The 26651-nt window shown below is 42.3% G+C and overlaps 1 protein-coding gene across 6 annotated transcripts in view; it reads left to right on the top strand.

Annotated features, from left to right (window-relative positions):
• Positions 1-26651, top strand: part of EFCC1 (EF-hand and coiled-coil domain containing 1) — a 94525-nt gene that overhangs the window by 1715 nt on the left and 66159 nt on the right. For all 6 annotated transcript variants that reach the window (XR_005601047.1, XR_005601048.1, XR_005601049.1 and 3 more), the window contains exon 2: positions 2108-2517. Coding sequence is in view for 3 of the 6 variants with exons in the window: in XM_039546340.1 (XP_039402274.1) it covers positions 2108-2517 (410 nt within the window). In the remaining 3 variants the exon portion in view is untranslated. The remainder of the gene's footprint in view (positions 1-2107; positions 2518-26651) is intronic.

Below are 26651 nucleotides of genomic sequence, written 5' to 3'. Positions count from 1 at the left end.
TCTGTCTACCGCCAAATGCTTGTCATGACAAGCCATAGCAATAGACGTTGGTGTTTGGGTCATTAAAACTCACATTGATTACACAGTGCAACAAGCTGCTGGAACATATTTAAAAAAGTTAGACCACTAAAAGCCCATTGAAATATATGTGGGTGAAAGTGCAAAGGAGGGTGGGAGAATTTATATCCTTCCAGGCCTGGCTGGGGCTACTTGTTTATGCTGGAAAAGATTTTTGACCTTTCAGTCAGTTTATTTCATGGGCCATCAAGGCTTTCATACTTTTTCGGTGTTAATGTTATATGTAAATTAAAGATGAAGATGCTGTGATTTTCAAAAAATGAACATCTGACCTATTAATGATGTTTACCTGAATGATTCAGAGAGTTATGTTCCATCTAGTTCCAGATTACTGAATATAAATAGTTCTGTTTCTAAACAAATGGCAACTTGGATACTTGTCATTATTTCTTCCTGGGTATTGTGTGTTTGTGTTGTTGCTGTTTTTTTGTTTAAGACAACCAGTTTGGTTATGTACAGTTTTCAAGAGGAAATGTTTTGTTGCAGTATTACTATTTATTAATGAGACACTATAAGCTAGTGCATTATAGGGTTTTTAAACAAATATATTGACCGTCCTCCTGAAATGTGTATTTTGATCTTACTCTTTTCTTATATGTGGCTTTGGTTTGTCAGTGTTTTATCAGTAATGGATGTGATAATGTTTGGATTTTTACCTGTGAGAACAATAAGTAGGCAGTTCATTGAGCAAGAAATGTTTTGAGACTCACAGATGACCTCTGAGTTCATAGTTAGGCCCCACTCCTACAGTTGAACTGGTGAGCAGACCCTTGCACCTGTGCAGAGCCCCACTGACTTTGGGGCCTCAATGCCCAGTCCTTGCTCAGGCAGAACTTCCATTGATTCCAATTAGTAAAGAGTACAGGATTTTAATTGCAGGCATTGCTTGATTGCTCTAGGTAGGGAGACAAAGAACGCTGTCTGGCATGAAGGAGTAGTATAGAAAGGGTGAGGCCCTGGAAGCTTGACTTCTCCACTTTTTTTGGTGTGACTAGTTAACTTGAGTTAATAAATATACTTACATTCAGATAATGCTTATATATGTTTGAAGTTCTAATTTGACATTAACTATTAAATCTTCACACCAGCCCAGTGAAATAGTACTCTCTCTGGTTTACAAATAGGAAAATTGAGACAAAACGGTGAAGTTACTGGCCCAGGGCCACAGAGTGAATCACTGGAAGAACTAGGATTAAAACTCAGGACACCTACTGATTACCAGCTTCAGGGGCGGCTCTAGGATTTGCGCCGCCCCAAGCAGGGCGGCACACCACGGAGGGCGCTCTGGCGGTCGCCGGTCCCGCGGCTCCCGTGGACCTCCTGCAGACATGCCTGCGGAGGGTCCGCTGGTCCCGCGGCTCCGGTGGACCTCCCGCAGGCATGCCTGTGCATGCTCCACCGAGCCGCAGGACCAGCGGACCCTCTGCAGGCATGTCTGCGGGAGGTCCACTGGAGCCGCCTGCCGCCCTCCCGCGGGACGCTGCCCCAAGTGCGCGCTTGGCGCGCTGGGGTCTGGAGCTGGCCCTGACCAGCTTCATGCTAATTTGTATAGCCCACATGCCTAAAAAAAGTCATGTTATGCTTCTCAAAACGCTAGTTGCACCCCTGAGAACTGACTGAAACAATGGGGAGACATAAAAGCAGTAAAGAGTCTTGTGGCACCTTATAGTCTAACTGATGTTTTGGAGCATGAGCTTTCGTGGGTGAATACCCACTTCATCGGATGCATGGGGAGACATGACATTAAAACAATATGTGAGCATGTAAAACATTTGAGACAAAGTTTGCTGTACTTTTAATGAGTCAACTTTTCTACAGAAATTATGTATTTTGAAAATAATTGTATTAACCCATGGATTGTGCCCAGAACTTTGTATAGGCCAAAGGTAGATTCCTAATTAAGGGTAGGTTTACTACACATGAAGAAAATATGTCAAAAAAATCTGCCCATTTTCAGCTTTGGTTAAAATGGTAAGTTATTTTCAAATAAATTAATCTGTGTTCCTCTTTATGCTCCTGTTGATTGTAGGTAGGACTGTGGAAAAGCCATGCTAATCATACGAAAGATGGGACCTGTTTTATAGGTAATAGGAGACAGTTAACTCCCAAACACTCCCAGCCCACCAAGTGCCTTCAGAGTGTCCTAAAGGAGGTGGAACTAATCCGGAATTCCAGGGATGGACAAATTGAAGAAGCAATTAGGGTCAATCACGAACTGCAAAAAGAACTGAGGAGTTCCCAGGAAGCTATAGTCACCCTGGAAGACTGCAACCATAATCTGAAGAGGGAACAGGCAGAAATGAGGAAGAAAGTGGAAGAAGCTAGACATGCAGTCCTTAACAGTCTTGGTAAAGTGAAGGAGTTAGAAGCAAAAGCCAATAAAGTGCCACATTTGCAGATATACATCCAGCAGCTAGAATCAGAACTACAGTACTATAGGTAAGTCTGATACCATTCAGAATAAATCTATCAAATTACATTTAAACATAGCTGGTCTGGAAAATAAATGCTTATGTTAATGAATCTACTAAGGGCTAGTCTACACTTACCAGCCGGGTCGACGCGGTGAGTTCGACTTCTTGGAGTTCGAACTATCGCGTCTAATCTGGACGCGATAGTTCGAACTCCGGAAGCGCCGCGGTCGACTCCGGTATTCCACCACTGCAAAAGGCGGTGGCGGAGTCGACCTTGGAGCCGCGGACTTCGATTCTGCAGCATCTGGACGGGTGAATAGTTCGAACTAGGGTACTTCGAATTCAGCTACACTATTCACGTAGCTGAACTTGCGTACCCTAGTTCAACCCCCGCCCTTAGTGTAGACCTGCCCTAAGATATTTTCTAAAGTGTGGTTGGAGAGGAATTAGGAGCTACCTACTCATTTTCTTAGAAAGGGTCCCTTGCAGAGCTCCATGCCTTCATGGAGTTTGGCCTGAGAAAGAATTACTGGTTTTGGTCTACAATGAGGTGGGAATAATCTACCCACCAATGAAAGTTAGAGTAGTAACATATCAAGATAAATCTAAAAAGCCATTGTTTACTCAATCCTTTATATATTATATTTTCCATTGCTAAGGTGTTTTTTTTTACTATAACTAATTTGAATTGGATTAGTTCCTGTTACTTAAACTAGATACACATAAAAATAGTAACTGAAGAGATGATGTTCCATCACTCAGTCTAAGGGTATGCCTACATTACCTGCAGGATTGGTGGGTAGTGATCGATCTATTGTGGATCGATTTATCGCTTCTAGTGTAGACGCGATAAAATCAATCCCCGATAGCTCTGCTGTCGACTCCGGAACTCCACCACAGCGAGAGGCGGAAGCAGAGTTGACGGGGGAGCGGCAGCGGTTGACTCGCCGCCGTCCTCACGGCCAGGTAAATCAACCTAAGATAGGCCGACTTCAGCTACGCTATTTGCGTAGCTGAAGTTGCGTATCATAGGTCGACTCCCCCCCTAGTGTAGACCTAGCCTAAACCTACACCTGGACAAGCAGCTCAGAAGTGCCATACATAAGGCCAGATTCTGGCCTACAATGTTAAACTGTGGCATAATTTATGTCTATCATTTTTCATTGATATAATGTATTGTACTTAATTAGCTAGCAAGCTCATTCAAAACAAAACAGATGATGGGTAATGATTCCATGCCTTGTACCCACTATATAGCCTTCCACTGATGGTAAGACAAATGGAAGTCAAAAGCAAGAAAAGATTAGCAAGCAGTTAAAGTTGTGGCTTACAGTTCTTAGTATACCAGGTGGCCCACTTCACAGTTTTATTACTAGTAGGAGCAATTTTTAATTTAATACCTACTGCATGCCAAGTGAGCACCAATAAGTATGACAATATACTTGTGAGACCATGTATCAGTTTTCATACATAGATCACAAAGTCTTTTCAAAGGTATTATTAGCCCTATTTTACATATGAGGAAACTGAGGCATAGAGAAGTTAAGTCACGTACCTAAAGTCACACAGTAATTTAGTGGCAATCTGAAACAGAACCTAGGCCTAACTCCTAGCCTTGTGCTTTAACCACTAGGACAACAGCTTGGATAACTATATCTCCAAGGCAGAAAAATGTGCACAAATTTAATTAGTGCCTAATCCTGCTGTTCTTGCTCAGACAAAACTTTCATTGAATTCACTGATGCTTATTTAAGTTGCTGGGAATTTTGCATGAGCCAGGGCTAGATCCATAGACTTAATCACAGAATATCAGGATTGGAAGGGCCCTTAGGAGATCATGTAGTCCAACCACCTGCTCAAGGTAGGACCAATCCTCAGATAGATTTTTACCCCAGTTCCCCTAAATGGCCCCTCTTAAGGTTTGAACTCACAACCCTGGATTTAGCAGGCCAATGCTCAAACCACTGAGCTATTCCCCACAATGGCCACATTTAGACTGACATATAATAAAAAGGTAACTTATATGCAACTTGACTGACAATTTTTTTTCTGATTCTTTACTTAAAACTGGTATTTTAATATTTTGACTATTCAGAACAGCTTTTCTCTTTTTAATCTGATATTTCCTGTTTCCTTATAGTAAGAATTCATACAGAGCTATTTGTGGAGTTACAGCTATTGTACTGTATTTATAGGATGGGGGAAGTATCTAAAAATAATCACTCTATCCAGTGTCTTTCTATAAGCATTGTGTATGTTGATATCTTTGGGTTTGCAGAAAATAAATGCATTTCATTAAATGGCTGTACCATTTTAAAATACCGTCAAGGGCATGTAACTTCCAAGACAGCTACTCACAGGGATTTGCTGGCAATGGGTTTAGAACAGAGCTGGGAGAAATTTTTTGACCAAAGCTTTTTTCAGTGAAAACCACAGATTTGGTCACACTCAAGCATTTCAAGAATTCATGTCAGTTTTGCTAAACTATTTTGGTAAAAAAAATTCATTTTGATATTTTCAAAAAAATGTCATTCAAAAATGACTTTGCTTGGATTTCTTTAATTTTATTTTTTTAACATTTGTATAAAGTTAAACAAATGCTTGAAATCAAAATAAAACATTTAATGAAACATTTTTTTAAATTTTTTTATTTGCAAAAAATTTCAAAAAAATTAAGTTTTAGTTTTTACCCAAACAATTTTTTAAAATCTTTTTGAATTTCCAGTAAATTGAAAAATCTGTTATTTACCCAGCTCTAGTCCTGTATAAGCCATACAGCCTTCTTTCGACTGCCTGAAATAGAAAGTCTCCTCCGGCCAACACAGTGAGGGCTCAGTTCCAAAGTTTGATGGATCATGAAAGCACATTTTTGAGAAGAGGGTATTGAGCTAGTTAAAAGATGAATAAGAAACATCAGCCCAAACTTGCTCAGTGAGCGCTCTTGCAGGCCATAGCAACATAAAGATCCATGGTTTAAAAATGCACATTATATGTGATTTGATATACAATCCTCAGATATTTTATTTTTGAAATAGTTTGAAGTGAGTATATGGCTCAGGAATGGTGCCTGCCCTGACTTACTGGGAACCAGTCTTTTTAGCCACAGAACACATTCCATATGGGACAAATGCAGGCTTCCCCCACTGATCCATCAACACACCTCAGCTCTACATTAGTGACATCACCATGAGGAGTAATTCTTTCTCCTAGTCCTCAGCTGAAACTGCCAACAACAGAGCCAGTTAATGTCAATTGTGATAGAGACTCATGGGGATGAATGCCCCTTTCAGTTACATAAGCATCCCACTGACTTCACTGGGTTGCACCTGTGTAACTGATAGTGAACAGGGGCCAGATTCTGCTAAGAGCCATATGCTCCACTCTACCTATGCAGCACAGAAGCCCAAATCCTTTGAAGGTGGGTCAGACGGGGTGCAGGGAGCCCATGTGGAAGGGAAAGACAGTTATGGAGTATGGTCCCTTCATACTATATCCACCTATCTCTCCTCTGCAGCCACAGCAATGGATACCATGTGACCTGCAGGAGGATTGGTCAAAGCATGGAGTCAGGGGAATAGCTACTGTATGCTCCTCTTAAAGTCAGTTGGAAGCTATAATACTTAAAGCATTGTAGGTTACAGCTGCTGTGAGCCTCTAATTCCGTGCATCTCTGTTCATTTTCTGTACCACGATGGGATTGTGAGCATATTAGAGGGATCCAGGTACAGCAAGAATGAATTCTGCAGGGCAGGAGCAAAGAGAGGCACAGAGGCAGAATCTATTGTGCTAGAAAAGGCTGATGATCTACAGGTTTGTTTCCTGAGGATCCCAACCTATCTAGCTTTGTCTGGTCACTTCCCCTCCCAGATCCACTCTGCTGAAAGTCCCATTCCTTCCAGAGGGGGTGGTACAGAGACCTCCACTAAGCTGCAAGTCACACACAGTTCCCATGCTCACCTTTCCTGCTTTTAAAGTCGCAAAGGGGAGAATTTGATTCAGTCATCAAATAGCCATCACATTGCAATAGATCAGGGGTAGGCAACCTATGGCACAGGTGCCAAAGGCAGTATGCGAGCTGATTTTCAGTGGCACTCACACTGCCTGGGTCCTGGCCACCGGACCGTGGGGCTCTACATTTTAATTTAATTTTAAATGAAGCTTCTTAAAACATTTTAAAAACCTTATTTACTTTCCATACAAATATAGTTTAGTTATATATTATAGACTTATAGAAAGAGACCTTCTAAAAACGTTAAAATGTATCACTGGCACACGAAACCTTAAATTAGAGTGAATAAATGAAGACTTGGCACAGCATTTCTGAAAGGCTGCCGACCCCTGCAATAGATTTTGGTCACTATCAGTCAGATCTGCATTCAAACAGTGACCTAAAGTTATGGGCCCTGTTTCAGGAAAGAATGTAAGCGTGTCCTTACATCCATTTCTATTCAGAAAATCACTTGCACTTAAATACTTTTCTGAATAAGGATAGTCTCCTGATTTGGGGCCTAATGCATATTCCTGCAAACAGTCATGCAGAATATTGATACCTGTATGCCTAGTAAATCTTTGCACCATCAAGATGAGGACTGTAGTGACTTCAATAGGAGTTAAACATGTGCTTAAGTGCTTTCCTGAATAGGGATGATTTTCTGAATTAGGGTGTGAAAGCTTCACAATCCATTATTAGGTCCCCAAACCTCCCTGCTACAAAATACTCTTATAGTTACTGTATTGATAAATTTTGCTTAATGCTGCTACTTGTCTGAGCTCTTATCTCTTTCTATAATGGGTGGGTTTGTTCAATACTCTCCTTTCTTTGAGATTTACTTCTCTCCAGCATAAGAAATTCAGTAAGGCTAAATTAATGTATACTATCTTTTTTTAAAAAATACCTGCCATTTTAAGATAAATTTGTTATTGTAAAGGTAAATTTGTAGAAAACACTTATTGAAAAGCATGAATCAAAGTTCATTTCAAGGGTATGAGTGTATATTTATCTCAATAGGATTTGTGTGTCTTGTTGCCTGGCATTAAACAGAGTGTGCCATTCACATTGTTATATATTGGAAATAGCTGAGAAGTTATCATAGCCCCACAAATTCGCTGATGTTTGGTTCTGAAAATAACAGCTGGTCTAACAGATTTTTCTGTTAGATTTCACCATTGATGAAATTATGATGATGAGCTGGTAGCACTGGTTATACTTAAGACTTCCCAACACTTTCCATAATAAGACTCTGTTTTAATTGCTTATAATTTTGCCAGACTTCAATCTTTTGAGCTGAAATTTTCCATACTGGGTGGTTGCCTCCAGATCAGTGGTCTCCAACCTTTTTACGCCCAAGATCACTTTTTGAATTTAAGGGCAACACAGGATCTACCCTGTTCCTTCCCCGAGCCCCGCCCCTTCCCCAAAGCCCCGCCCTGTCGACTCCATCTCCCCCTCCCACCCACCCCTGTCGCTCACTCTCCCCCACCCTCACTCACTTTCACCAGGCTGGGGTTCAGGAGGGGGTGTGGGCTCTGGGCTGCAGCTGAGGGGTTTGCAGTGTAGGAGCGGGCTCTGGGCTGAACCTGGGGCAGGGGTGCAGGAGGGGGTGAGGGGTGCAAGCTCTGGGAGAGAGTTTGGGTGCAGGAGAGGGCTCTGGGCTGGGGCAAAGTGTTGGGGTGCAGGAGGGGGTGTGGGGTCTGGGAGGTAGTTTGGGTGCAGGTGGGGGCTCAGGGCTCAGGCAGAGTGTTGGGGTGCTAGCTCTGGGAAGGGGCTCAGGGCAGGGGCTTGGGGTGCAGGAGGGGGTTCCAGGTGCAGAGGGAGTATGGGGTGCTGGCTCTGGGAGGGGGCTCAGGGTTGGGGGTCAGGGTATGGCCTCCCACCAGGCTGCACTTACCTCAGGTGGCTCCCGGTCAGTGGGGCAGTGAGGCTAAGGCAGGCTCCCTGCCTGCTCCAGCCCCACGCCTCTCCTAGAAGGGGACAACAAGCCCCTGCAGCCCCTGGGGGGGACGGACGGGGAATACGTGGCTCTGTGCGCTGCCCCTCTCTGCAGGCACCGTCCCTGCAGCTCCCATTGGCCAGAGTTCCCCGTTTCCGGTTAATGGAAACTGCAGGAGTGGTGCTTGCAGGCAGGAGCAGTGTGCGGAGACCTCTGGCCACCCCGCCCTCCCCCCGCCCAGGGCACAGGAGTGCGCTGGCTGCTTCCGGGAGCGGCATCAGGTAGGGGCAGGCAGGGAGTGAGCCTGCCTTAGTGGCAGCCCTGCTGCACCACCAGAAATCACGATTGACTGGGAGAGTCTCTAGAAGCGACCAGTCAATCGCGACTGGTGACCACTGCTCCAGATTTTTTTTTTTTAAGCAAAGTTTTAACAAAAATGGTTCAGCCATTTCAGAGAACAAGATTGGAGGATAATATGTTTTGCCCATGTTAAAACAAAAATCTCTCCAGCCCTAATCTTTTTAGTCTCTCCTCATATGGAAGCTGTTCCATACCCTTGATCATCTTTGTTGCTCTTCTCTGAATCTTTTCCAGTGCTACTATGTCCTTTTACAGATGTGGCAACCAGAACAGGACCAACCAAAGTGTGGGTGGATTTATATAGTAACATTATGATATTTACGGTTTTATTTTTATTCCTTTCCTAATGGTTCCTAACCTACTGTTAGCCTTTTTGACTGCTCAATGCACAACAGCAGAAGTTTTCAGAGAATATACATGGTGACTCCAAGTTCTCTTTCTTGGGTAGTTATAACTAATTTAGAACCCACCATTGTATATGTATAGTTGGGATTATTTTTTCCAATGTGCTTTAATCAACACTGAATTTCATCTGCCATTTTGTTGCTCAGTCATCCTTTTTTGAGAGATCCCTCCATAATTCTTCACTTTGGATTTAACTGTCTTCAATAATTGTATCATCTGCAAACATGGATGGCCACTTCGCTGTTCACCCCTTTTCCCAAATCATCTATGAATATGGTTAACAGCACAGGTCCCAGTACAGATTCTTGGGGGACCCCACTGTTCACCTCTTTCCATTGTGAAAAACTGGCCATTTATTCCTACCCTTTGTTTCCTATCTTTCAACTAGTTACTGATCCATAAGAGGACCTTCCCTTTCATCCTATGGCTACATAGCTTCCTTAAGGTCTGTCATCTAAGGCTCTTGTCAAAGGCTTTCTGAAAGTCCAGATTACCCTTATCCACATGCTTGTTGACACCCTCAAAGAATTTTAATAGATTGGTGAGGCATGATTTCCCTTTCCAAAAGTTGTGTTGACTCTTAACAAATCGTGTTTATCTGTGTGTCTGATAATTCTGTTCTTTATTAAAGTTATAACTAATTTGCCTGGTACTGAAGTTAGGCTCACTGGCCTGTAATTGCTAAAATTACCTTTGGAGCCCTTTTAAAAAGTCGATGTTACATTAGTTACCCTCTAATCATCAGGCACAGAGGCTAATTTAAGCAATAGGTTACACACCATAGTTAGGGCGTAATTCTGTAGTTTGATATCTGAGCTCCTTCAGAACTCTTGGTAATACATAAATGCCCCTATGGCTGTGGGAGGCATTATGGAAGGTTTGCATGAGCTCCCATCTGCACAGATCACTGGCCTCAGATCTGGGGGTGAAAGGAAGAGGGATAGTTGTCTGTACATAGAGGTGTGTGTGTAACTGATCGTATACCAAAGGGTTCTTTTTAATTAAATGTTACATTTGAAATTTTTCAGAAAAGTTTTTAGGAAAGAATCATTATTAATTGTAAGAAAATCTTTTTGCAGCAGCTGAAATAAACTCCAGAAACCCTCCCCAGCAAATGTCACAAAATCTCCTTATACACTCATCCCACTCATGCGCATAGGCGCCGACTCTGTGGATGCTCTGGGGCTGGAGCACCCACGGAAAAAAATTGGTGGGTGCTCAGCACCCACCGGCAGCTCCCCGTGGCCCTGCCCCGCCCCCCTGCTCCAGCTCACCTCTGCCTCTGCCTCCGCCTCCTCCGCGAGTGCGCTGCCGTGTCCTGCTTCTCCCCCCTTCCTCCCAGTGCTTGTGATTTGTGGGGCAGAGAGGGAGGGGGGAGGAGAGGGAACGCTGTGCGCTGGGGGAAGAGGCAGGGCCAGGGCAGGGATTTGGGGAAGGGATCCAATAAGGGCAAGGAGGGGGCAGAGTTAGGGCAGGGACTTTGGGATGGGGTTCGAATGGGGGCGGGGCCGGGGGCAGGGATGGGGTGGAGTTGGGGTGGGAAAAGGGGCGGGGGGGCGTGGGCACCCACCGGCGCCGGAGAAAGTTGGCGACTATGCTCATGTGGATCAGATACTTGAGGCCATCAAGTCATGGCTAAGGTGCATGTGTGGGGAGACTTTAGGATGAGCAGGCAGCAAGTGTGAAAAATTGGGACAGGGGGTGGGGGGTAATAGGAACCTATATAAGAAAAAGCCCCCAAAATCGGGACTGTCCCTATAAAATTGGAACATCTGGTCACCCTAGGAGACTTGCATTCCTAGTGCCCTTGTTCTGTAGATAAGCAGAATCCTGTCCTTTCCAGCATCAGTCTGGTCCCTATCTGGGGAACTAAATTAACTTAGAAAACAAAAAACCAAGCACCAAAGAAAAAGCTCAGCTAGTCTTTAAAGAGCTTTGAGCATGGAAGCTAGAAAAGTGCATATTAAATTCAAAAATTGTAAACAGTAAAATGAATTAAACTCACTAAAAGCGAGGGCATTTTAAGTTAAAAGACACCTCCCCACCCTCCCCACACCATCCCCAACCTTAGGAAAAAGTCAAGTCATAACATTCATCTTCAACACATTATGACTACTATAGATGTGTCCCTATCATATCATATGAGTATAACCTAGAGGCTTTAATAAGCAAATCTTTTGGAACAATTTTGTAATGTACTTGCTACAATATATATATAGTGCATAATGAAAAAAATTACTGCACAGGTCCAGTATTGAATTTTAAAATGTTAGTCAATTGACTATTAAAACAAACAAAAACTGAACCACCATCTAAAATGCAGCACTAAGTTTAACGATTTTTAGACACAAACGTTTTAGGAGCACGCCCAGAGGCCCCACACTGAGGCGCCTTTATCCACTCTAGCCCTTTCTTTCTATCACGAGGGTGCCGCTCCCGTGATCAGGCTTCTCTCTAGATTGAGTAGGGCTCGGATTATTAGAATTGGCATTATCCACGGTACCATGGCCGCAACGCGATCCAATGGTATCCCCACCGCCTGGACTGGAATCTGACTGACCAGACAGAAAAGTGACATGAACTTGCCAGATAGGCCTGTTTGCTTTTCACAGCAATCTGTAGTTGATCATTTCCTGGTAGAATGCAAAAAAGCCAAAGTAAAAAAAAAAAATAAAGAAAGTTAAAAAAAAACAAAAAAAAGAGCATGGCGCATGCGCGGATGCAAAAAAATGCAAGGGAAGGCAAAAATCAAAAGAAAAAAAATTAAATCGCAGACCAAAAAGCAGCCATTTCATTTCAAAACAGACCACCAGACAAAAGAAAGAAAAAAAAAAGAATAAAATGGACAGGACAAAAGGGAAAGAACTCACTGGATCCCATGGCTCATGGACTGGCAAAAAAGAGCTCCAATCCTTGGCTCAGCTCCAAATGCTTCTTCAAACTCTTCACAGTGTCCAAACAGGGGTCAGGCACTGGGTTTTGCCCCCCACCCACCCCCCCACCACCCCACCCCCAGAAGTTCTCTCTTAAACATTGAACATAACTCTTTAACATGTCTGAATGCTATCTTTGAATGGCTGCATTAACTGCTTGCCTGCAGCACTCTCTCCCCATGCATGCTCACCTGCTGTGGGTGTTGCTCTGGTACCCTCATCATCTCATCATTGGCTCATCATGCAGTGCAAAGCATGGGCTGCCATGCAGACTAGGTGAGGTGCAAGGACAGGTATGCTGGTGTCTGGCAGGGTTTTCCTGGTAGATGGTGCAGTATGGCTGCGGTGAGCTGGTAGATGGCAACAACAGGGGCTGAGCTCTCTCAGCCATATGCTCATGGGTAAAAATCTTCAATTCCCCTATTCAAGCAGAAAATGTGCTGGGCTCTCCCCTCCACTCCTCCCTCTCCTGTCTGTCTCTATCATCATAGCTGGAGGCTGCCCCTTCTGTCTTATCACTTAACAAGTCAGTGCACTTCCTTCCATCATTCTTTTATTACTTCATGTGTCTTTGGGGGGCATGACACTCAGGGACACAGGAGGGGGGGGAAGAAGAGGGGAACAGGAGGAGTGGTGTTGGGAGGGAACCACAGTGGCAGCATACCTGTTGCAGGCATCTGCAGATTCACAGCAGAGCAGCTGTGCTCAGTCTGGACACTCTCTCCAGCTCCTCTCTCTACATTTCTCTCAGGACTGATTCTATTTTATTTCTATAAAGGAGGAGAAAGGAGGAGGGAGGAAGAGGAGATGGGTTTGGAGTCATTCCCAATTTGGCCCAGCAGCCCAGGGCACAGAATGACAGCCAGGCAACAAATGACACAGTAAAAAAACGACTGTCATCTTTTAACCATGATCATCTTTTGTGGATGTGGCAGTATGGCTGGTATCATGGCTGGTAACCATCTCTGCTGTCATGCAAAAGCATGCTAATGCTGCTGAATGCTGATCTGGCATCGCATCTACACACACACAGTCACAAAAACACAAAAACAAAACAACACCATATCCATGCATGCCATGCTATGGCATCAGGGCAATCCAGGAAAAGGAAAAAAAATGCTTGTCTGCGTTGCCTTTCCAGAGGAAGAGGAAGGAGTGACATTTTGAACCCACCCCGCAGCAATTTTTTTTTTTTTTTTTCAGGCACTGGGATCTCAACCAACCCGGAAGGGGGGAGGGGCGGAACTATGGGGAACTATGGGGCTAAATACTAATAGCAGTGCAATGCTCATCGTCGATAGCTCTCCTCGACCGGACCGACACACACCGATTTAATGTGTTTAGTGTGGCCGTGAGCACTCGATTTTATACAATCTGTTTTACAAAACCGGTTTATGCAAATTTGGAATAGTCCCGTAGTGTAGACGTACCCTAAAAGAAGCAATCCACAGTAGGGATTATGTACTGGCTAAACTGGATTAGAGAAAAAATTACAGGTTTTTCTCCTTAAAGCAGCAGAGGGACAAGGAGGAAACAAACTGTTTTTTCATCCAACTTGAAACAAAAACAAAAGCAAAATTGATCTTAGTGAAACAGAGTTAGTAATGGAGATGTTGACAGAGCATTTACTATATCAGTGCTAACCAGCAGTACGCTAGTCATATAGGTCAATGCAAGGGGTCAGACAATGCCAATTATGCTCCTAGCATGCATGGCCTGGTTCACAATTATTTAATTATCCATGAGTATTTATATGAGTTAAACAAGAATTCTTTTCTGTATGGACTGTACAATGGTCTGTTTCATCCATTCACATATCCATATACATCTGAGAAATGGATGCCTACGATTCCGTTTTCCTCTGATTTACATTCACCAGTGCTGATTTTTCAAAATAGTTACATTTTATATCAACAGTATCGGAGGATGATGTGTGGATCTTCCCTTTCTAACAGTCTACAACCTGACTTTGTGGAGAGTGAACCTAATGTAATAGGTCCTTTCCATCTTTAAGGGCATGTCTACACGTACAGTGGATCAACATTGCAATGATCGATCCACCAGGGGTCAGTTTAGTGGGTCTAGTGAAGATCCACTAAATCGACCACAGATCACTGTCCCGTTGACTCCAGTACTCCACCAGAACAAGAAGCATAAGGTAAGTCGACCCAGCACAGTGTAGACACATGCCGCAATAAGTTGACCTAAGCTACGTCGACTTCAGCTACATGTAGCTGGAGTTGTATATCTTAGGTTGACGTAACCCCATAGTGTAGACCTGCCCTAAGTTTCAATATGGACCAAGTAAATCCAAAGTAGACACGCTGATCCAAGAAGGCAGAGGAAAAGAATATTTCCCCCTACTGGTCTGTTTTGGAATGCTTCTATTAGGTGAAGGTGGGAAAGTACTACAGAGAAAATACTTTCCCTGCCCCAACAAAAAATCGTGTTTTCATGTGTCAATATGTAAATGTGTTATTTTAAGCTGGGCACTGATGCAGAGCTTATATTTAGCTCTTTTAATCAATTTTCATAAATTAATATTAATAGAAAGAAATTAAACTGCAGAGTTTCAGCACAAGAGTATTAGGAATGTGCTGTTTAAAGTTAATACTGCCTGTCTGGTACCCTAAGCATCTTACAAAGATTAAAAAAAAAGGCAATATTCAGTGTTGGGAAACATTTAAAATGCATTATATAGTAGAGCTAGGCAGAACCAGATTTTTCATTTCACAGGGAGTGCTGAGAGTTTGAAACATTTTCTGTTTCAAAATAAAATGAAAGCAAAAAGCTTCATAATTCCCCACAAAATGAGCTTCCAGAGGAAAAAATGGTTATAGGTCAATTGCAGTGCTTTGTTGCAATACAATCAAAATGTTTTGTTCCAATTTTTACTTTTATTTCTTTTATATTACATTTATATATACAGAGAGAGAGAGAGATAACAGAAGTAATTTCAAAACAGAAAATAGATATGTTCTGTTCTGAAAAGGTCAATATGGAATGTTTGACCTTATAAAGATGTTTTTCATTTTTTCTTTTGAAAACTTTCCCTGAAATAAACACATTTATGGAAAACAATTTGCTTTCAACAAACAGGCATTTTCTGACAGAAAATCATTCTGTTGGAAAATTTACGACCAGCTCTGTTGTGTAGTTGTCATACTAGAGATGTCACAAGAACCACCCTCCCCCCACCCCACCCCCCCAAAAAAAAGAAAGAAAGAAAAAGAACAAGATTTGGGTATATCTAAATGTAGATAGAAAGTACCTGGCCTTTCACAGAGGGAACCTGGCCACTTATAGACAGCTAGCCTTCCCGTTCACCTGGGGCACTGTGCCATCATGTTTCTGATCCTCAGGTGGGAAAGTACCATCTGTGATAGTAGAGATAATGTCTAGAAACACCGTAGTTGCATCACAGAAAACACTCACTGATTCAGAAGTCCTTACTCAAGTAAACTTTGCGTTCAAGTCAATGAGAGTTTTGTGTGAGCTAAGGAGTCCCAGATCAGGGCTAAGGTGCATTATATTACTCCTTTTGCACTGTTAGAGCACAGTGGGTTGGCAAGAGAGAGCTGACAAACATATCTAGGTGCAAGAGAAGTGTGGAACTCTGATTATTGAGATGATTTCCCTTCTTTTACCAAACAAATTCTTTAAACATCAGATTGTTTATCAAGTATAAACAAACCAAAATTGTGTCATTATTTTCTAAATATAGATGTGATGAGGGAGGGGAAATCATGGTACCTTGCAAGTCATACTACAGTAAGATTTAAAAAAAAAATCTAGATTTGCATTGGTCTTTGGATGCCAACATTTTAAAGCACGTAATATACTCAAATGTATTGTTTCCTTTTATATTTCAGCTGTCTTGATTTGTAGAATTCAGTTTCCTCTAGTACTGGAAATTGCTGCCATTACAGCCAAATAGGTTACTCCAGAAATTCTTAATTGAGAAGTTTTAATGATGTTGTAGATGACAGCTTCATGTCTTTCAATGCAAAGTAATATTTTATGTCCACCCTTGTACATGTGCACTGAGGTTCCTGCTGTCAGCTCCATAGGGAGGCCCTGAATGACTGGTAATTTTGAAAGGGGAAAATAATCGCACCTAGCTTCCTTATTATAAAAGTGTACTTTTAAAAACATGTGCCATTTATGGTCCCAATTCTCCAAGATGCTGGGCCCTCTCAACTCACTTTAATGGGAATCCACTCTAGGGAGGGCATGAAATCTGAATGGAGACTGAATCAGATCCACAGACTGATAAATGCCCTGGCCATTTTCTCATATTTGTTTTTTTTCCTTTGTTTCTAAAGAAATTAAATACAAAAACAAAACAGAAGAGCCTCAAAAAGTTAATGAACTACTTGGCCACGTTCATACAACATTAAATGGAGATGGGACAAAACTGAAGGCACTTGGATCTGAGGTTCTGAATTTCAGGGCAGGGGAAATTTGGCTGCAGATCAAGCATTTATGGGATTTCATTCCAGGGCTTTGTTCAGATGAGGCTAAAATTGCATGAGACCAACTGACTTTGTGGGACTTGTGCAATTTGGACCCCATGGTCCCACAAAAACATTTTGTGAGATTACAGTGAGCCCTAGCTCTGATTTAACCTTTATCCTGATCCTCCTAGCCTAAAGCTCATCCAGATCTTAACAGCACTTCCTGGGCCCATCTGTAATATTAAGGCATGCTTAAAACCACCTAATAGATATGTGTAAGGTCCAGGAGGGGTCAGGTTTCAGTTCCTGTGAGAATAATAACTTCATATTACTTGCCTTTGGGGTGTTTAAAATCTTCTTCTTCAACACTTAGCCAGACAGTCGGCCGTAGCGACTGACCGTAGCCAGACATTTGGGCCATTCCTACAAAAATGTAGTAGTACAGGTTTGTTAATTTACACTGAGAAACATTTTTAGGTGAAGAACAACAATAACCTGGGAACTGAACTCTCGGATGGTGAAGCAGACTATGACTGAAGCAGCTGCCTGAATATTGACACTCTGATTGCCAGCTGGAAGAGCAGTCAACCAGATTGTTCTAGATGATTGCTTTGACCCTCTCCTTCTTAACCCCCACCCACCAAGCACATTCCCAGGGTAAACAGCAGGTTGTAATTAGTTACTTGTTATGTTAAACGTTTGAAACACACAAAAAAAGGGAACTTGAAAATGAAGTTCTTAAATAAATTAAAAGTATTAGCAACTTAACACCTTTTCATATGTCCCTTGACTGACTAAGATTCCTTACAGTGCATTGAACATTCTTAACAGGGTCAGCTTGGGGTAATACTGGGAAGAGGGGACCTTAAAAGGGACATATTGGTGCTGGTGGTCTATTATTATTCATCTCCAGTAGAAAGAAGCTTAAAGAACCATTTCAACATATTGTACTTAGGACTGTTCACATCAAATAAAATGTATAGAATCTGTTTCAGCAAAGGTTGTTTTGTTTTGGATGTACAAAGTGTTTATCTGTACTTTTGACATGTTTGTTTCAAATAACAGAAAAACCTTTGCTCCAAATTCATTACAATTAACACTGAAGGATGCCTATCCAAAAGTGAGGCTGCTCTTGCTCTGTTTAATCTGATAGCTGAAATACAGCCAAATCTAGTTCTCTTTAGGCTTTTCAGTGCTGGACATTTAGTTACACAGCATCTATTCTTGGGAGACTTTGCTGGGCTTCTCATTAAATCCTCCTTTTTTTTTTTAATCCAGCTTGCCCTATTTGATGGGTTTCAATGGGAGCACAATAGCAGCATTGCATGTAGGGACGCTGCCTATTCATTCCAACAGACCTACATTTGCACAGTCTGAGAACTTCTTTCCATAAGTCTGAGTAGGAACTATTTGTTGCACACATTGTAGCTGTCACTTAGCAACCCCCTCTGCAATGGACACTTTCCAGCTGCTGAAATATTAACTCCAGTGAGCGTTATGAAGGTGAGGAAAGACAAAAATCATCCAGGCCAAAGGACCGAATGAGTTTTGTCATGTAGCATGTGCCATATCTACTGTGTACAGAAATCTTTAAAAGCAGATTCCAGCATTTCATTGGCTAACTAACTAGATCCTCTCTAACAAAATTAATTTAGCCCAGAAGCAGGCCAGGTGGTGTTTCTGCCTCTGTCAAATTTGTGCTGCGGAGGGGAACTTTAATTTCAGCTAGCAGCTTCATTGGTACCCTGCCAGCTGAGGTGGATATAGATGTACTCCATCAGTGCATCCCAAGGCTGCCCTGGATCATCCCCAATGACAGCACAACTCTGGTTCTGGACCGCATTACCCTCCCCCACTACCTATGGTGTTCCCAGCAGAGAGATGTGGCCACCTTGTATCATCACAGCCTTTCCATTGGCAGACTTTCTGAAGCCAGGAGTCATGCAACTTGGTTTATACCAGCAAAACCAGCTAGCCCTTTAAATCATAAAGGCAGCTTCCTAACCATGTCCATTTACACGTAAAAATAAACAAATGAATTCCCTTCGATGGGTGCATGCGTTCTCTGTCTCTCACAGGCTATGAAACTTGGACTTCTCACTTCTCAGAAAGGAGTTATTTCTTAATTTTCATTTTCATGTGAACCGAGTCTGAAAAGAAATGCCACTAGCCCACCCATCAGGTACACACCCTTTGATTCACGGGTGCTTAGCCAGCAGCAGTCCAGATATATAGTTAACATATAAGTCATTTTCTGCCAGGAGGGCTTCCTAGAGAAATGCTGATCCATGGGCCCAGGTGCAAGATAACAGCACATCAGTCCCATCTATTGCTGTGCTTTGGCATAATCAACTCACAGGCCTGACAACGTTAGTGTTGATTATAGTGGCATTGCAGATACATCTGCATAAGATGGGCATCTATAAATACAGACAAGTCTACATACAGGAGCTTACTCTGGGTACAGCACTGTTTTTACACTGACTGCACATTCTTCTACTTAAAAGCCATCCAATATGAGTGTCATTAAGAGGTGTATAAAAAAGACAATTATTTATAACCACAAGTAATGCAACTGGAAGCCATGGGTTTGCAGCTTCCAGTGTAAGCAGCAAAGAATCCTGTGGCACCTTATAGACTAACAGAAGTTTTGCAGCATGAGCTTTCGTGGGTGAATACCCACTTCTTCGGATGCAAGCTTCCAGTGTGTTACAGCTTATTATGTACCTCAGTGGGGATTTGGGAAGATTCCTCAGTTAAATATTATCTACACAGTCACACACTTTGCCTCATTTTTTTTAAAGAAAACTTGACAGGTTTTCACTCTTTATCTTGTGACAATTGTAGAAGGAGTTTCTAGAGTCAAGGAAGCATGCCGAGCATTCTGATTTTTCTCCATGTCTTCGTAGGAGTCACTGTATTATTACGTGCAACAGTGTCGCACCATGTCTTTGTGGATGCAAGCCATATAGAAAGTGAGAATAAAACCTAATAAAAGTTAACAGACAATTCCTGCTCTCTGTATTCATGTGAGTAGCTCCACTGAATTCATTGGGACTACTCATATGAGTAAGAAAAGCAGGATGTGGTGCTAAAAACTTAATGAATGTGAGTGTTGCAAACCTTTTAGATATGCATTTCAAAGCATCACATTAATCGTGAACTTCTAGTTCTTTTGACAGAATCTCTCTGCCTCCCTACTTGTGAAACAGAGCTTGAATAAAATTCAGAATGCCAAGCAAAGTCTAGGTACTAGGGCTGGATCCTGCAAGGGCCAAGCTGAGCATGGTGGTCCTGATTCATCAAAATACTTAAACACATGCTTAATTTTAAGCACGTAGGCAATCTCATTGAAGCCCCATTAAGAAAATGAATAAATTAACAAATCATATCTCATATAAGCTAGGTCTACACTAGGGGTGGGAGTCGACCTAAGATACGCAACTTCAGCTACGCAAATAGCAAATAGCGTAGCTGAAGTCGGCGTATCTTAGGTTGATTTACCTGGCCGTGAGGATGGTGGCGAGTTGACCGCTGCCGCTCCCCTGTCGACTCCGCTTCCGCCTCTCACGCACGGTGGAGTTCCAGAGTCGACGGCAGAGCAATTGGGGATCATTTTATCATGTCTACACTAGACGTGATAAATCGATCCCCAATAGATCGATTACTGCCCGCCGATCCGGCGGGTAGTGTAGACATACCCATATAATTGTGGATGGGGTTTTGGGTCCCAGCTCGCCCAAGCCACTTTGAAAATCAGCCAGTATTGATACTGCATATCCTGAAAAACACGCAGCTGAAGAAGTCTCCACTCTCTTAGCCTTTTTATTCTATAGTAAGTATAAAAGGGAGAGTTAATTGTTTCAGAGTATTCGATCACTATCTCACAAGAATGAAGGGAAGGGGAATTTTAAAGAAAAAAGTATTACTTTCCCTTGGCTCCTCAGACCATCCTCCTAAACACAGAAATGCCTGCAGGATACAAAAACAGTCAGTAGTTTGCAGGAAGTTACTAATAGTCCAGATGTTAGAATTGGTTGAAATAATTTGTTCTGTACAAGGGAAAAAATCTGCTCTCATAATGTGGAAGAGTTACTGTTCTTCAGGGGAGGAGACCTTATGTGCAGGAATGCACCCAGGGACAATAATAATATGACAAAATGAATGAAGTCACCCTGGAATAGCTCATGGGAGACTTGCAGATGTTATTGTAAAAAAATAATGACCTTTTTATATTCCAGAAAAAAGCATGGAAGGATAAAGTCATGCATTCAGAATGAATGACCTAGAGCCACCATATACTAAACTGTAGGGGGGGAACCCACTTAGTTGATTTTTGATATATAGATAATATCTTTTGCTTCAGCTCTGCTGTAGCCAGAGTTTGCACTTCAGCCTTTAATCTACTATAGTTTAACTATCTAGAGAATTAAATTAATTTAGCCCTTTACTTGGTTACATGTTCTTCTTTCTCTTTTAGCATTCCTAGATCCATATTTTGGTAATGTTCATGCTATCAATTGCCCAGGTAAATTATTTTTTAATTATCTAAAAGCATTGGAAAATATCCATGAATGGAAAAACAGGCGTTGAACCGCCCAGCTATACTGAAAACCCACCACACTGAAACCCACTGTCAAAGATATGTTTGGATTCCATCTTTGGGCCAGTCTGGGCTGATACATCGCAAAGGATCTTGGACACCCCTAGTCTGTTTAGAACGATGATATGGTCTTAGGAGATGTTATTATGGCAACCAACCACAGATTTTTGGCTATACAAATATACAACAGCTCCATTGTCACTTGAACCTGCCAAGATTCTAAATTGATTAGGGCAGGTGAGCCAATGTGTGTCACTTACAAAACGAAATATTTTTGTATTTTCAGAGAAGCAGGAATGTTATTTAGCAGTACATGTGGGTAGGACTACAGCAAATATATTCCATGCTGACCTTCTGATTTTATTTCCAGTCTCCTCTGCAGTGAGGATAGCAAATAGAGGATCATTGCTCTAATTCAGTGCCAGATTCCATTCTATTTACTTTCAATTACATGTTTTTTTTTCAAGTTTATAATAAGCATCTCATCTGCGTAACAGGTCTAACTATTACTTGCAGTGCAGAATAGTAGGGCTTTGGCTTTTCTAGGTTTTTATTTATGACACTCAGCAGATTTGTGGATAACTGTCCAACTGCCCCACAAATCTGAATCTTTGTCATCTACATCAATAGCTGTTGGCAGTTATTCAGGCAGTCACAACTCAAACAAGATTCTGCTCTCAAAAGACTTAAAAAAAATTCCACACCCTATGGGCAACATTTTAATTAAATGACCTCTGCATTTGAGCTGGAGGTTTTGCACATCATCCTTGGAGATTATCTCACACTGTAAACATTAGGATACAGGCAGATGTTCCAACACTCCAAAGTTCAGAGGCGTGTTTGGATCCAGGATTTTGGCTGAGACCATTATACAGATGAATGACATTTCCAAAATCCAGATCCACATCTGGGTGCAGAAATCAAATAATCCTGGAGTTCTGTTGTGCAATGGTCCTAGGTTTTGGTTTGTGTCTACAAAAATCAGCTCTTTAGCTATGCATTTCCAATAATACTTTGCCCTTATATAGCCCTTCTGAGGATCTCACAACAGTTTACAAAAATTAATAAATGTGGCCTTGCAGCATCCCAGTGAGGGAGCTAGATATTATTTATCTCCATTTCATAGATGGGGAAACTAAGGCACAGAGAGAAATGATTTGTGCAGTGTCTCACAGCAAATCTATGTTCTAGGACCTGGATTCCTCTGTACACCCAATTCGCAAATGATATTTTCACGTGAACTTTCATATGCAAAAATTTAGGTGGAAAGTAAGTTGGAGATGCAAACTTTGTGGCCAGGATGAGGTCCCTTTGGAAATTTCTGTGGAAGAAAGAACCTCAATGCACATAGCAGAGTTCTTAAAAACTCTTGACAAATTTGTGCAAAGCTAATTGATGGCGTTTTTCAATGCTGTCTTTCCGGTGGAAAAAGCTCTGAACAGTGCCCGAGTTTCTAACGGTAACTGGCATCACATCACACATCATTCAATTTAACACAGGAGGTGCCAAGTGTAAGGAATCAGATTGCATTGGAAGTGCCCCAAATCATTCAGTCTAGCCACAGAACAAGTTTAGGGCCCCATACTTTGTTTTATGGAGCGTCTCTTTTCATAGCATAAAGTTTTGGTGAAGGTTTGTGATGTCACATTAGTCATAACACTGGAAAACCTGGCACATGCGGCACATCTGCTCAGCTTTTATTCTCTCCCCTTGACTTGAACCCATCATATATACTTGGCATTAGTTCACAACACAGAACACTGGAGGTATTTGGTAATGCTTACTGAAAGGTCAGCCAAGTTTAAAGTAGAACTTAGTAAGATTTGAGTTGAGCTTTGAGTAAAATATTCCAGAATTCCTGCAGCTGGCAGACCTAAGTAGCATTTTGTTTACTAAAAGACTTGAGAGTGACCCTTTGAAATATAAACAATCTGAATGAATGAAAAGCACAGCTAAGACTTATGCAAATGTCAGGAATCCTTACAGAAAAAGCATTTATTCCACCAGCTTCCATGCCGGCAAATATTTAGAGTGGGATTTGAAAATGAAAGTGAATTGAATGATTTTTTCCCTTTGAATAATGATCCATAGCACCTAAGTAACTTAGGAGTACAAGTTGCATTGATTTTGCATGGTGCAGAAGGGCGGGGTAGGACATCAGGAAGCTGTTTATGTCTCTGTGAGCCGGTCTGCACTGACCCTAACCCTGGCTCTAGTGCAGGGGTTCTTGCTACAAATTTTTTGGTGGCTTCAGGGTGCAGCCACCAACTCTTGCTGGTGGCCGCACTGACACTTTTTCCTAAAATTATTTATTTATTTTTCCTTAAGTGAATAAAGTAGTATTCACATATATACATCCAATCACCATAATTTATTTATGTAAGGTTTGGGGTTTTTTTTGCAGACTCAATAAAAATCATGGACAATTATCTCTATTCTTCACTGGACCTAACAGAATAGAAACACAAATAAGGTGTTTTGCACGTTCTTGTCTTTTTTATTGTTTCTTTTGCTTTTTTGGTAAAAGTGTTTGCATAACAATTCTGAAGTAAATTTAAAAATGCTTTGACATAATAGAAGTCCAAATAATAATGAAAAACATATCTGCGTGGCTTAGGTCTGGGGAGGGGACACACAGCTGCGGCTAGCCCGGGGCTCCTCCAGGCAGGTGTGGGGGCGGGTCCTGGGGCTTCAGTGAGCCCGGGGCTCTTCTGGTTGCGTGGGGGTGGGGTGGGGTGCTCAGAGGTTCTCCAGGAGAGGGGCTTGTGGCTCCAGGCAAAGGGGGTCTTGGGGCTCTAGCCACTGCCCACCTCCTGTGTCCCTCCTCCCTCCCCCACCCACCGCTCACCTCCTGACTCCCCTGCCACAAACACCCCCTGCCAGCCGCCAGAACTCCTGCTCGCTGGTGGCTCACTGCTCGCCTCCTCACTCCCCCGCTTGCAGCCAGACCCCCCTACCCACCTCATCACCCTGCTGCTGGCTCACCGCTCACCTCTTTATTCCTCCGCCAGGGACCCCCCCATCCACCTGCTGCTTGCCTCCTCGCTCCCCACCCCACTTGGCTCTCGCCTCCTCACTCCCCCGCTTGCAGCCAGACTCTCCTGCCCACCTCGTCACCCTGCTGTTGGCTTGCCACTTGCCTCTTTATTCCTCCGCCAGGGCCCCCTACCTGTCCACCTGCCTCCTCACCCCACCTCTGCTCGCCTCCTCACTCCTCCACCAGAGCTCCTCCTGCCACTCGCCTCACTGCTCGCCTCCTCACCCCCGCGCCTGCTGCTTGCCTCGCCGCTCACCTTCTCACCCCCTCCTCACCGCCTCACCTTGCTCCTTAAGCATTATGTGCCCCACCTGTGTCTCCAGAGGGGTGGCACATGCAGGAGCAACAGGGATGTAGGGGAGGGGCTGAGGTTTCCCCTCCTTCCCCCGTACTGTCCAGGAAACTGCCGTGGCCACAGGGAAATGCCCTGGTGGCCGCTTGCGGCCACAGTGGCCGCATATGAGAAATGGTGCTCTAGTGAGAGCAGTGGCTCTAACTTATACCAGTTGAAACTGGACATAGTGGAGCAGATCTCCACCTCATTCCTAATTCCCTCTAGGCCTGGGCAGCACAAAGGAGCAAGAGTGATTTGAGAATACAGCCCTCAGATTATGAACAACCTGTTTTTTGTTAATACACAAAACTCTGTTTTGTTTCTGCTATTATCTGTGGCCTCCAATATCAGTTCTTTAACATAAGAAAAGTATTGGGAGGGCCAAAAACAACAGGATCTTATAGTGACAGCAAGCACAAATCTGTATTACTGGAGCAGTATTTGTGACAAAATTGATTTTGCAAAAGGGGAAATCTCCTAGGTGTGGAATACTAGCCACTGGCACAACTGTTCTAAGTGAACGCACCATCTGTGAACAAATCACTTTTCAGTGCTGCAGTGGGGTTGAAGCCTTTCAGGAAAGTTATGATTAATCTCACTAAAGTAGAGTTATACAATGGTGCTTGATATTTGGGTTGTCAATTTTATGCTTGCCATTTCTTTGTCCCTTGCTTATAGGGACTTTCCTTTGTAGTGCACTTTCCCCAGTGTTGCATATTTATTAGCCTTTTGTCTTCTCTTTTCCTTTGGCACTCTCCCCTTATAGTCTCTATTGTATGTGTTTTGTGTGTCACAGGGTTTGACTTTGTGAGTGATGGTTAAAGATGTGTTTGAAAATAGAAAATAAACATAAAAAAATAATTACTGTACAGTATATGATCTCTATTAAAAGAGGAATCAGTCAATTCATTGGGTAGAAAAACTATATTAAATCCGACACAGATGGCCAGTCTACACTATGGGTGCTACAACAGCACTACTATGTTGCTGTAGTGCTGTAGTGTTGAAAATGCTTCCTACATCAATGGAAGGGGTTTCCCCATCAATGTAGGGAATACACCACCTGAGCAAAAGCAGCTAGGGTCAATGGAAGAATTCTTCCATAATCCTAGCTGTGTCTATACTGGGGGTTAGCATGGTTTAACTGAGGTGCTCCGGGGTGTGAACATTTCACACACACACCCAAGAGACATAGCTGGATCAATCTAAATTTTAAGTATAGATCATGACTGAGTAATAGAAATGGTGGATGCAACCTTTTCAGAACAGAATATATGACATGTACTATGTTTAATACAATCTATCAGAAATAAAATAAGGCTGATGTGGAGGTACTAGTAGAAATAATATTGCTCTCTGTATAGAAAAGAGACCAAAACTGTGATAGGAAACTAGAGAACAAGGGCAGAGGACATTTTTACAATCAAGTTAAGTTGTTTACTGGAAGGACATTTTAAGATTTTAAGCAAGTGTACAAGTTTTTATTAAAATTCCATACACAATGTCTTGTTTTTTATTTTTATAAGATTCTAATTACTAGTATGACAAGCAGAATAGGATCAAACATTTTAAAAGATATTTTTAATTTGCAATTTGATATCAAGACTTATGAACAGTTACTGGGTGGTGAGACTAGGACATATGAGAATTTAGACAAAGATGACTTCTTTTGCATACTGAAATCTTATGGTTAAAATGCTTGAAAAGTTCTCAAGTCAAGTCAGAGTTTTCAGCTATGATGTTACAGCTATGAAATATAATCCTCAAATGATACAGCCATGAGATAAATCTTATCTCATTTCCTGGCAATGGGATTTTTGCCATTTCTAACATATATTTCTGAGAAATGAAAGCAAAAGTGGCATGTGTAAGAGCTGTGTGTTTAAATATATAGTATGTTGGGTCCTGGAGTGGTCTGGGATACCCAAAAACCCAACTGTAGAAAAGGGAATCTGGTTGATTATTTTGAGAGAGAAAATAACCCCTATTTATGTAGGTATATAGCTCAGGGCTAAGAGTGGTTTCCCTGGTTCTTGCAGGTTGTTATCATAGCCTGTAATGACGATGGTCACAATAGGGTACTTCCTTCATTGCTCTACT

The sequence above is a fragment of the Mauremys reevesii genome, linkage group 7, assembly GCF_016161935.1.
Source record: "Mauremys reevesii isolate NIE-2019 linkage group 7, ASM1616193v1, whole genome shotgun sequence".
Lineage (NCBI taxonomy): Eukaryota > Metazoa > Chordata > Testudines > Geoemydidae > Mauremys > Mauremys reevesii.
The sequence above is the reverse complement of the archived record's forward strand: the minus strand, read 5'-3'. Positions and strand labels throughout refer to the sequence as shown.